The following is a 12064-nucleotide window of genomic DNA, read 5'->3' as shown; positions in this document are numbered from 1 at the left end:
ATGACTCTCTTCCAGGTTCATGTAGATGGATCTCCTCTGATTGGCTGTCCACTCTGAGACGGTGTCTGTCTCATACCCTGTTCTCACTGGGTGTTTGAGGAGATTGGCTCAATAGTTGAGAATTGTCTCTAAAAAGGGCACTTGCTCTGGGGCTACTTGGAAGGTGCCTGTTCTGGGTTTCAAACTTGACACTGCCATTGGAGTAGAATGGAGCAGGTTATAAGGGATGAGAGCAGTTAATTGACATTGTGTTTAGCAAAGCTGAGGCAGGCAAAATAACAGACAGGCTGTTAGTGACTGGTTGAACGGCTCCCTGGCTGCTATTATTAACATAGGAAATAATAATGGTCTGGTGTAATGTTTGGACTCTTTTTTTTAATATTAAATCACTCTTTAGCTCCCTCTCCCCCTTGCACAAAGAAAAAAATTGCTGTAATTCCTACTCTATAGGTTCATCTCCATCAACTACTCTAGCGGTAACTAGAATGTCTCTGTTCCTTCCTCACTCAGTAGTACCTACGAGTTAGTCATGCTGCGTCCTGTTTGATTCGTGCTGTTTCTGGCTCTCCTCAACAAAGTGCATTTCCACCGCTTGAAGCACCGTACACCTTAAGATGGGGTGGTGGGGGTTGTGTATTCACCACGTTGACTGCTCCAATTGCCATCAGCCCCAGATTTTAAATCCAGAAGCCATTTTGCGTATCAGCTGAATCTGAGCTTGAAGGAACAACACCCTCTGCCCATCTTTTACATATTGATGAGCAGCAGACTCCTCTGTGCACCCATTCGTTGGTGAGTGAGTGGAAGCTGGCACTACTTTACCAGCAGGCTCAAGTTTGTCAAAGGTGCCCTGAGGAACTGGTAGCTGTGGTCAGACAAAACCTAAAAAGTAAGTGCTCCCTTAAAGAGTAGACATTGCATCAACCGCTTTGTGATAGTTGAGTGAACACTTATGGGTGGCCACACACCATATGAGAACCAGTATAAAGCACTGATATGGCAACAGGGTAGTGTTTGTATCTCTTACCAGTACCCAGCCTGACTTTCACATTGGCACTTATGGAGTCCCAGTCCAAACACTCCAAGAGCGGGGACACCGTTGGCTCACCTTTTGTTGGCTGCTCTTGGGAAGTCCATCCGTCTGATGCTATTGCTCGACCCTTTGCAGCCAGGGATCATGGTAGACTATACCTGGCCCTCCTTTGAAGATCTTGCGGGCGAAGGTTGGCTGAAACGGGATCACAGTTCATGGGGGAATTAGTGTGACTGTTCGTCAGGGAGAACCCACTGGCTTGCTGATATAGCAGGCTTGAAGTGCAGCATCCTGTTTCAGTGCCTTTTGGAAAGTGTCCTATTCCCAAGAAGGATCAGTTTCTTTTCATGCTTACACCACCTCTGTTTTCCTTTCTATCCCTGAGAGGTCTACAAACTCCTTTGTTCAAAGATTGCTCTGCAGCCCGAATACCTATGGGTACTGGATTACTGAAACACATGAATTCTGTGAGTACTGGGAGCTTCACGATACACACTAAAATATGAGGTAATAAGGCGGCCATTGCACTTCCTGTGCCCATGCCTGTCTCTTCTCCTAGCTGGGATTTCCAACTGTTTTTCTAGCTGTAGTAATTGTTATGGTTTCTCTGAACTTTCCTTTAGGTTCATAACATCCTTTTTACCATCAAATGAAATGGTTTTCATAATTGGAATGGCCTACGCAAGGTTATATCCCACATTACCCCTAGCCAGCCTAGTTCAGTTCTTGATTGACTCCCTGTTACCCCTCTTCTTCTGGCAATGTTTTCTTCTATAGTACCACCAGACACAAACAGAATGTGATGTCACTTCCTGGACGATATTCACCCTGCTCCCTCCTCGTTAGTGTGTATTTGTACTACGAAGTTGTGCCCATGGTCTTCACTTTTTGTTTGTGACACCCGTGCTTTAAGAAGATTTTGATTTCAAGCTAGCCTTTGTGTAAGGTTGCACCCTGTTTTAATTTCCTTTGCACCCTACCACTGCATTTGCTCTGTCTAGCTGCTCGATCTAACTTTTAGATGCCAAAATTGTGCATTTATTATAACTAGGAACCCTTTTTAAAAGATGTGCATAAGGGAGAGTTAAAGCTGTACATAAGAAAAAGTCTAGAAAGGGTAGTAACATGAAAGAGAGGTCACAGCACAGCATCGTTAACAGTGAATTTTAGGCAGGGCAAATATGCATTTGGAACATGTTTGCACAATACATTTATTTGCAGAAGCGGGCCTTAGGTGAGTTTGAGTGATATGGGTTTCCATGGAGTGTTGAGGAGGAAACTCTGGGAGAGTCACCTGGCTGTGTTTTCAAGGCTTAGTAGACGAGGCTTCAGAGTACAGTGTACGCAAGGGATGCAAGGTCCAAGGATTTTGAAGGACTGAAACTTTAGAGGCACAGGTTGGCCTGTGAACAGTGATCATGTTTTGCTAGGCAGATTTGAACGGAGTGAGGTCGGATGCTAGAATATAGCTGAATGGTGCTTAATGAGTGGATCTGCAGAGATTTGTGGGAAGATTTTATTTATGCTCTGTGTGGCTGAGAAGACTACCTGCTTGGTTCTGTGTAGTGAGGCTGGTGTATGTCTGTGGAGGTTAAACTATTTTCTTGGGGCAGTTTGAAGAAAATGTCCAAGAACTGAAGCTCTACAGTTGTCTCACTACTAAACCTTTATAGTTTAATCATGCCTAAAGTGTTGATTGGTGGCTTTGTGAAGGGAACAGATCTAATCGGAACCTGGTTGCTGAATCAAAAAGGAGAGGCAGGTCTTGTCTCATTGTAGAATCAACAGTTATATGGAGTTTCAGCCTATAGAGAGAGGGTGCATTGCATTCAATGTAACCCCTAGATCCCTCACCTGTTTAATGGTATTTAAAACTTCATTCTATTCAGGTTTTCTATGTTTCTCAATTCCATGGGCCTGTCAACTTGCCTGCATAAAAATGTAAGCTTTCTTATCACGTTTTATTCTAATATGCTCCTACATTTTTTTTACCTCTGTGATATTCATGGACTGGATTCCTTCTTGTTTCTCCGTAGCCAGTGTCTGTGTCAGTTAAAGAGTGCGCGAGTTGCCTGATGCTTTGTGCAGTGCTGCACTTGGGTGTGTTTTAAGCCATTATCGAAGGTGTGCCTGATGAACACTGTATGTGAGTCTGACTTCTAGTCTTTACTTTCTCCCCCTCAGAGCCCGGAAGATCCCAATTATCATCCGACGGTACCTGCCTGATGGGAGCTACGAGGACTGGGGTGTGGACGAGCTCATCATCACAGACTGAAGCCCTAATCGCTTAAGGCAACCCCTCTTTCCTTACTTTCAGAAGTCATCTTCTGCTCTGCTGCTTCTCTTATATTCAGAAGTTTTACTGCAGCCGGCGGCCATTTTCCTCAAGTCGTGTCCTTTTCCCAATATGTGGCCATTTTCTTCAAGTCGTGTCCTTTCCTTCTGAAGTCTTACTCCACCATGCGTCTATCTTCCTCAGAGCATCATCTCACCTTCAGAAGCCTGTCTCAACCCAGCATCCGTTTGCCCTAAAATTGTTGCTTTTCCTCGCCCCCAGAAAACTTACCATTGTTCACTGACTGATGTCTTTATCATACCTACTCATCTTGAGACACTTGTCTGCTGTTCCGATGATGCCCCATGCCCCTTCATGTACAGATTTAACACAGATTTTTCATGATTAAAATTTATTTTGGGAAATACTATTCTCTACTCTACTGATTCAGAAGTCTACGAGCTGTAAAATATGTCTAGAGTGGTGTTCTGTGGAATCCTGTTGTCCTCGCTATATTATTTGTATCTGATGGTTGTTACACAGAAATGTTGAGCTCTCTGTACCCTTCTAGTACATGCAGGCTTGAGGTTTTGGATCTGTAACTACATTTAGCAGCTGAACAAATGAATATGAACCAGTTCATTGACAACTTTTTACAGGCATTAATTATTTAAGATGGGCGTTCAAACTCCATGCCTAATGAAAGTAATTTTGTATTGCGTATGCAGTAGTTATTTTTATTTTAAATATATTTTGCGTAAAACAAAATAAGCAAGCCAACCATTTCATATGAAATCGTGGGTATAGGAACATTTTAAAAAAGGTCCAAAGGCAATGTTCTGGGTTACCTTTTTCCTTACAATAATTCTATGAGAAATAAAAAAATTTAGTGTTGGCAAATGGGCCACATTGCGGAAGAGACTTGGGTGGCATCCAAGAAATTTTAACCAAAATTAATGTTTGTTCTTTAAAAAAAAAATTTTTTTTTAATTGCGTTTTCAAACCGCAAATTGAGCAGCAGTACATTGTGACATTTATGTGTGCCAACTCTGGGGAGAAAACCTCTACATGTGAGATATGTACAGTATTATAGCAGAAAGAAATTGAGTGGAGCTCACACCCTCTATAAATGCTCCCACTGTTAAGGGGAGCCCTTATCATGATCATCATGGTCCAAGCCGGGGTGGGTGTTCAGGCCTCTGTGGGAGCGCCATCCGGCCCAGATCCGCTCCCATTTAGGTTGACAACACCATCCCAGATAAATAGATTTTTTTGCCGACCTCAAGACCCAGCTAAAGCCACAACTTGTAATAGCTTGGCGGTGGGTCGTCCTCGCATATATGTAGAAAACATATGTTCGAGGCATATGAGCTGCAGATTGCACACTGCGCATAGATCGCCACCTAGTCTTGGGCCCGGATGTTTGCAGTTTGTTGTTGTCCTGAAAAGTTATTTGGAAATCACGAGATAGGTGACACCTCCTTTGCACCACATTGCGCATGGGCATCAGCTCCATCCCCAGATTGTTTTTTTCCGCCATCGTGCTCGGATGTGTTTCCCCCGCTCCGGTTTGGAACCGAATTTCCTTCGGCGCACAATCCTCACCCGTATTGTTTTGATCGCGCTCCACATCGACACGACTCTTCACCACTTCGAAGTCTTCGATTCTTGTCGTCGACAAAGGCCTTCGGGCCTACCTAGGCCTTACTTCCTGGCTCATGGAAAGGACGCCATTCAAAAAGTGTCCTCAATGTGTGTCGAAGTTTCCCCACACCGACCTACATGAAGTTTGTAATCTTTGCCTCTCACCGGAGCACGAAGCCAAAGACTGTTCCGCCTGTGCCTCTTTCCGCTCCAAGAAGATGATCCGGGACCGACGAGCTCTAAGAACTATGGCCCGCTCACCGCTTCCATGTCCGACGACATCTTCGAAGAGGGCGTCGACGTGCCAGAACACCAGCACGCCAAAGAGAGTACTAGCTCCTCGGACGCCGAAGACTCCAACGTCGAGGAAGTCACTCCAGCTCAACGGGTCGTAAGTAAGATCGTCGACCCCAACCCTTCCTCGACACCCTCCAAAAAGGCTTTGGGCATACCCTCACCTTCGGGCCCCGGTGCACACAGAGAGACTGCTTCCCGCGCCCCGCCTTCTGGTCAGGCTAAGGAGGCCTACTAAGCCTTCAGGCAGCTCGGGCTCCAGCCAGCCTATTCCCGGTGCCGATCCTATTCTGACACTGAAGAAAAAGCCATCTTCCGCAACCACGCCGACCTCTGCTCCGACACCTAAGCACACGGCGCCGAAGACTGGCAGCGGCTCATCGATGCCGAAACCGCACTCGGAGCCGATAAAAAAACAAACGCCTAAAGCTCAAGAACACGTTTCGGAACCGAAAAAACACCCGGAACCGAAGAAACAGGTTCCGGTAAAGGACATTTAAAAATGGCACAGTTCTAAACCAAAAGATCCAAAACCAGCTACCGACTCGGTGCCGAAAAAACCTACGGAGCTAAAATCCTCGACGCTGAAGGATTTGCCCTATTCAGAGGAACTTTTTACACCTGACCCTAACCAAAAAACTCTTGTAAAGGATCCTAAGACTGGTCACTTGACTCTCAGTTCCAAGAAGAGACCACTTGAGGCGCCAGCACCTCCTCCTCCTCCTCCTCCTCCTCCTCCTCCTCCAAAGAAGAAAGACGTTGCAACCTTTCCATTAAGGGTCCTTTCTCCACCACTTCCCCATATAGTTCCTCCTCCTACATCTCCTCCACCTCACCATTCCCCTACACCATCCCCTAACCCAGACGATGATGCAAACATAGACTCTGATGACACAGGTGGGGGTGCACACGAACCAGCAGGGACCAATAGTCCCCCCAGTCACCTAATCCATGGGATGATTACAACACCCCTGATGTGCCTTATGTCCCACAAGATGATATATACCCTTCTATACCTTCCCCACCAAAGGACACTATAGGTTTTAACCTACTAGTCCAAAGAGCTGCCCAATTTCATGGGGTGGACTTACACACTGACGCGGTGGAGGAAGATTTCCTACTAGACACTTTTGATAACACACAAAGATCTACTGCCATTTTGCCAATGCTTAAGGGTGTCATCAAGCACGCAACAGAAGTTTTTAAGGATCAGGGCAAGGGTCCTTAATCCTCGCATTGAGAAAAAATATAAAGCGGCCCCCATAGATCCAGTCTATATTAAAGCACCATTAGACTCTTTAGTAGTGTCTAATGCACGTAAACCTGCTAATTCTCAGACATCAGGTGAGGCCTCACCACCAGACAAAGAATCTAAGCTACTTGACGCCTCCGGCAAAAGAACTGCGTCACAAGCAGCTAATATCTGGTGCATTGCCAATACCCAAGCATTGCTGGCCAGATATGACAGAGCACATTATGATGAACTAGAGTCCATAATGCAACACCTACCAGACAAATACAAAGATAGGGCCAAAGAACATATACAGGAAGCTAAAAATATTACTAATACTTCCATTCTTTGTGCCCTAGATGCTGCAGATACCGCCTCAGGGGCAATCAATACCATCACCCTACTACGTAGACACGCTTGGCTACGTATTTCAGGTTTTAAATCTGAAGTACAAAACTCCATCCTTAACCAGCCATTTGATGAGACACATTTATTTGGCCCAAATGTCGACGTGTCTTTAGAAAAGATGAAAAAGACACTGACACCGCAAAATCTATTGGAGCCTTGCAGAAGCAAGCTCCCAGACGTTCTTTTCATTGCTCATCATACAGAGGCAACACTAGAGGCTACTCCTCGGAAAGACTCTCCACTTCTTACAAGACCCCTAGCCAATCCTCATTCACTAAGGGCTACCAGAGAGGGGGTTACAGGGGTAACAACAACAAAGGCAGAGGCAAAGCCAACAACTCCCGCTCTGCCTCTGCCCCTACCCAATGACTTTCCTCCCCTTCCCCCCCAACATTCCACTCCTGTGGGGGGAAGACTGCAACAATTCCTTCTTGCCTGGATCAACATCACATCAGACAGGTGGGTGCGACAAATTATTCTGTCAGGCTACTGTCTAGAACTAACATCTACCCCCCCAATATACCTCCCAAACAGCGTCCAATGTCACAAGAACATCTATCACTGTTAAAGCAAGAAGTAGTATCTCTGCTACAAAAAAGTGCAATAGAACCAGTTCCTCTGCACCAACAAAACAAGGGGGTTTACTCTCTATATTTTCTAATCTCAAAAAAGGACGGCTCACTAAGGCCTATTCTAGACCTCAGACCGCTAAACATATACATACAGTCAGACCATTTTCACATGGTCACACTCCAACAAGTCCTTCCGCTCTTGTCACAAAACAACTTCCTTGCTACTCTAGATCTCAAGGACGCGTTCTTCCACATTCTCATTCATAAAGCTCACGAGAAGTATCTCAGATTTGTGATAGACGGGCAACACTTATCAATTCAAAGTACTCCCCTTTAGAGTCACAACAGCACCAAGAGTATTCACCAAGTGCTTAGCAGTAGTGGCAGCGCATTTACGAAGACAACACATCCATGTCTTCCTGTACCTTGACGACTGGCTCATAAAAGCAAGCTCATACAACCTATGCGTGGAACACACTCATGCCACAATACAGCTGCTCCACAAATTGAGGTTCACAATAAACCACGCCAAATCCCATCTACAACAATCCAAGGTACAACAGTACCTCGATGCCACAATAAACACCTCAGCAGCTCTAGCTTATCCCACTCCAGCAAGGATAGCCAGCATGCAAACTCTTCTAACAAAGTTTCAGCTACAACACTCCCTTCCAGCACGAGTGTTCATGCAACTCATAGGGATGATGGCCTCTTGCATTTTCATAGTGCCCCTTGCAAGACTTCAAATGCGTCCGCTACAAGAATGCTTATCACGTCAATGGAATCAGGCTCCAGGTCAATTATCAGACCTAGTGTTGGTAGACGGTCGGACTCATCGCTCTCTGCAGTGGTGGAACACCAAAAATCTTTCCAAGGGACGACCGTTCCAAGAGCCAGTTCCTCAGATAATCTTGACTGCGGATGCATCGCTCTCCGGCTGGGGAGCCCACCTCCTGCAACACACCATGCAAGGCAGGTGAACACCTCAACAAAAGTTACTCCACATCAATCACCTGGAGTTACTAGCAATATTCCTAGCACTAAAAGCTTTCCAAAAGCAAGTATCGAACAAGGCTGTGTTAGTCCGCACAGACAACATGACAGCCATGTATTACATACAGAAACAGGGAAGCACACACTCCCTGCAGCTCTCTCAACTAGCACAAGACATATGGCGGTGAGCTATTCCTCAAAACATATTCCTTCTAGCCCAGCATGTTCCAGGAGTACAGAATACCATAGCGGATCTGTTAAGTCGTCAAACACAACAGACCCACGAGTGGGAACTTCATATAAAAGTTCTTCAGCCACTCTTTCAGATGTGGGGACAACCTCACATAGACCTATTTGCCACCCTCAAACGCCAAATGCCCAAGCTTTGCCGCCAGATATCCACACCAACTGTCCAAAGGCAATGCGATATGGACGAACTGGTCAAACAGATTTGCGTACGCTTTTCCACCTCTACCACTCATGCCACTAGTAGTACGCAAACTACAGCAGCATTCTCTCACCCTCATCCTAGTTGCTCCAACGTGGGCCAGACAGCCGTGGTACGCCACACTGCTACAACTATCGGTAGTACCACACCAAAAATTGCACCTGTCTCCACACCTCTTAACACAGAACCGTGGAGAGATCAGACACCCGGACCCAGCTCAGCTCAACCTTGCGATCTGGCTCCTGAAATCCTAGAATTTGGATATCTGAACCTTCCTCCAGACTGCATGAATGTCATTAAAGAAGCTGGACGTCCAACCACTAGGGCATGTTATGCAGCCAAGTGGAAACGATTTCTAATATATTGTCACAACAACAATATTAATCCTCTAGATGTGCCTATACAACACATCATAGGATACTTCCTGCATCTCCAAAAATGTAACTTAGCATATACCTCTATTAGACTACATCTCGCTGCAATGGCAGCATATCTACAAAACAGACATCTATCTCTATTCAGAGTGCCTGCCATTAAAGCCTTTATGGAAGGCCTTAAAAGAATAATTCCCCCCAGGGTACCACCTTCACCTGTGTGGAATTTAAATGTTGTTCTCACACGGTTAATGGGACCTCCCTTCGAACCCTTACACAAATGTGAACTACAATTTTTAACGTGGAAGGTTGCGTTCCTAGTAGCTATTACTTCTCTGTGGAGAGTTAGTGAATTACAAGCACTAACCATTCAAGAACCCTTCTTGCAAATGCATCACAATAAGGTAGTTGTGCGTACTAATCCACAATTCTTGCCCAAAGTAATTTCTCCCTGCCATCTCGATCAATCTGTGGAACTGCCCATTTTCTTCTCGCAGCCACAGACAGTAGCAGAAAGAGCCCTTCATACCCTAGATGTCAAAAGAGCATTGCTATACTACATAGAGAGGACACAAAACCTTGTTTTGTTTTACAAAAGGGTTGAGTCTTTCTCACCACCACACAAAGGTAATCCCATTTCAAAATCTGGGATAGCTAGATGGATTGTCAAATGCATACAGATTTGTTACCACACAGCTAAACGTACGTTATCTGTACCTCCTAAAGCCCACTCTACAAGAAAGATAGGGGCTTCAGTGGCATTTTTAGGGGACATTCCCCTAGATGACATCTGCAAATCAGCTACATGGTCTACACCGCACACATTCACAAAACACTATTGTGTAGATGTGCAAACCAAACAACAAGCTAATGTGGGCCAGGCTGTTCTCAAAACATTATTCCAAACTACTGCAACAGATGAGGGTGGTCGCCGCTAAGAGTGTGTACTGCTATACAATCTATGCACGGTGTGCAATCTGCAGCTCATATGCCTCAACGGAAAATTCTATTTACCAGTATGCATCTGTTCTTGGCATGTAGAGCTGCACATGCCCACCCGGCTACCCTTGTCTGTTCCAGTATTATCTTAATTAGATACAAACTATATGGGCAACCTTCCTTTTCTTGCAAACGGCGAAAAACAATCTGGGGATGGAGCCGATGCCCATGCGCAATGTGGTCCAAAGGAGGAGTCACTTATCTTGTGACTTCCAAAGAACTTTTCAGGACAACAACAAACTGCAAACATCCGGGCCCAACACTAGGTGGTGATCTATGCACAGTGTGCAACTTTGCAGCTCTACATGCCAAGAACAGATGCATACTGGTGAGTAGTATTTTCCTTTCGCAGCGTGAATCTGTCTGGATTCACTATGCTGTGCATTATTCCGCCATCTAGTGGTTGGGTCCGGAATTGTCTTTTTTTTCTCTCTTTCGTGGCCCAGGTGGGTGTTGACATACCACCATTTGGTGTCCTTCGTGATGTCCTTCCTCCGGAAGCTCCCACCTTTGGTCGCCATCTTCAGATTCTTTTTTCCGCCGTTGGGTCTGGATCGTTGTCGACGAGTTCCAGAAGTTTTGGAAGAGGAATCAAGGTAAATCGAAGATATTCGACAAAAAAAAAAATCAAGTTTCAGCTACACCGGACTGCAGGTCAGGTAACTGGAGCGATGAGGGAGAAGTTTTACTAACAAAACCTCGACGGAGAATGCGCTCGCAGGGGGCTCCCTGAGTGCGGAGATGGACAAAACACTGTTCAAGTTTTGCACAAATTGCCACCACAAGTACGCCCAGAAGGATCAACATCCAGTCTGCAACGTCTGCCTGTCGCTCGACCACAGAAGCGAAGACTGCAATGCCTGCTCAGCGTTTACACTCAAGACCCTCAAAGTAAGGGAGAGGCAGAGAAGGGCGAACCACAACAAGCAGGGGCCACATCCATCATTACTAGACTTGGGCCTCTGCAGTGGAGAAGAGGACAATATCGCCGAAGTACTACACGGTCACCGAGGTCCATAAGAAAACGTCGAAGGAGGTAAGGGAGTCGTTGACCCCTAAACACCCAGGCGACACTCGAAAGAGTGAAGCTAAAGCCCCGAGCAACACTCGTAGAAGTGAAGCAAAGTCCTTGAAGGGAGCTCAGCCGCCGAAACACTCAACGAAAGCAACAGCTACCAGGGACAGTCAGCCGAGTGGACTCCCAATTGGCGAAAACCCTCGTAAAAACGTCAAAGGTTGCCCCCGAAAAGACACCTCAGCGCCGAGGAAAGAAGGGCCGACATGCCACCGAGATGGAGAGGAAGAAGAGGAGGCTCGAGGCCGAAATGGTGAAGATCCTACAGCGGAAAAAGGTCTTCGAGAAGATGAGCCAATACACCATCCCGCGGTCGAGGTCGAAAGGGTCGACGTGGAACTGCAGAAAACGCCCAAACCAGTCGAGGTTCTGGGAGAAGAAGACTACTATTTCGAGGGAGAAGGCAACGAAGATCTGCAATCCTACTGGGACTCGACATCCTCGGAGGGACAAGACGTGGAATGGCAAGATCTCGGCGCTGAATCGCCGGAAGAAGGTGTAGATACCTACCCTTCGAGGTCATCGCCACCGGACGACATAGGGATCTACAACATGGTCGTACAGAAGGCTGCACAGACTTATGGAGTGAAAATGGAGGAGGAGAAGCCCACGGCATGTTTCTTCCTGGAAACTCTACTGACTCAACAGACTAGGAGACTATTCCTGCCCATGCTCCCTAGTGGGCTGGACCAGGGAAGAGCGGCCTTTAACCCCTTCC

General features: G+C 46.2%; 1 protein-coding gene across 1 annotated transcript in view; it reads left to right on the top strand.

Annotated features, from left to right (window-relative positions):
* The window catches only part of POLR2F (RNA polymerase II, I and III subunit F), a 108909-nt gene extending 105171 nt beyond the window's left edge, over positions 1 to 3738 (top strand). The window contains exon 5 of the mRNA XM_078683818.1: positions 3218 to 3738. Within this exon, the coding sequence (XP_078539944.1) occupies positions 3218 to 3308 (91 nt within the window). The 3' untranslated portion in view covers positions 3309 to 3738. The remainder of the gene's footprint in view (positions 1 to 3217) is intronic.
* Positions 3739 to 12064: the final 8326 nt, after the last annotated feature.

The sequence above is a fragment of the Lissotriton helveticus genome, chromosome 1_1 (assembly GCF_964261635.1).
Source record: "Lissotriton helveticus chromosome 1_1, aLisHel1.1, whole genome shotgun sequence".
Classification (NCBI taxonomy): Eukaryota; Metazoa; Chordata; class Amphibia; order Caudata; family Salamandridae; genus Lissotriton; species Lissotriton helveticus.
The sequence above is the reverse complement of the archived record's forward strand: the minus strand, read 5'-3'. Positions and strand labels throughout refer to the sequence as shown.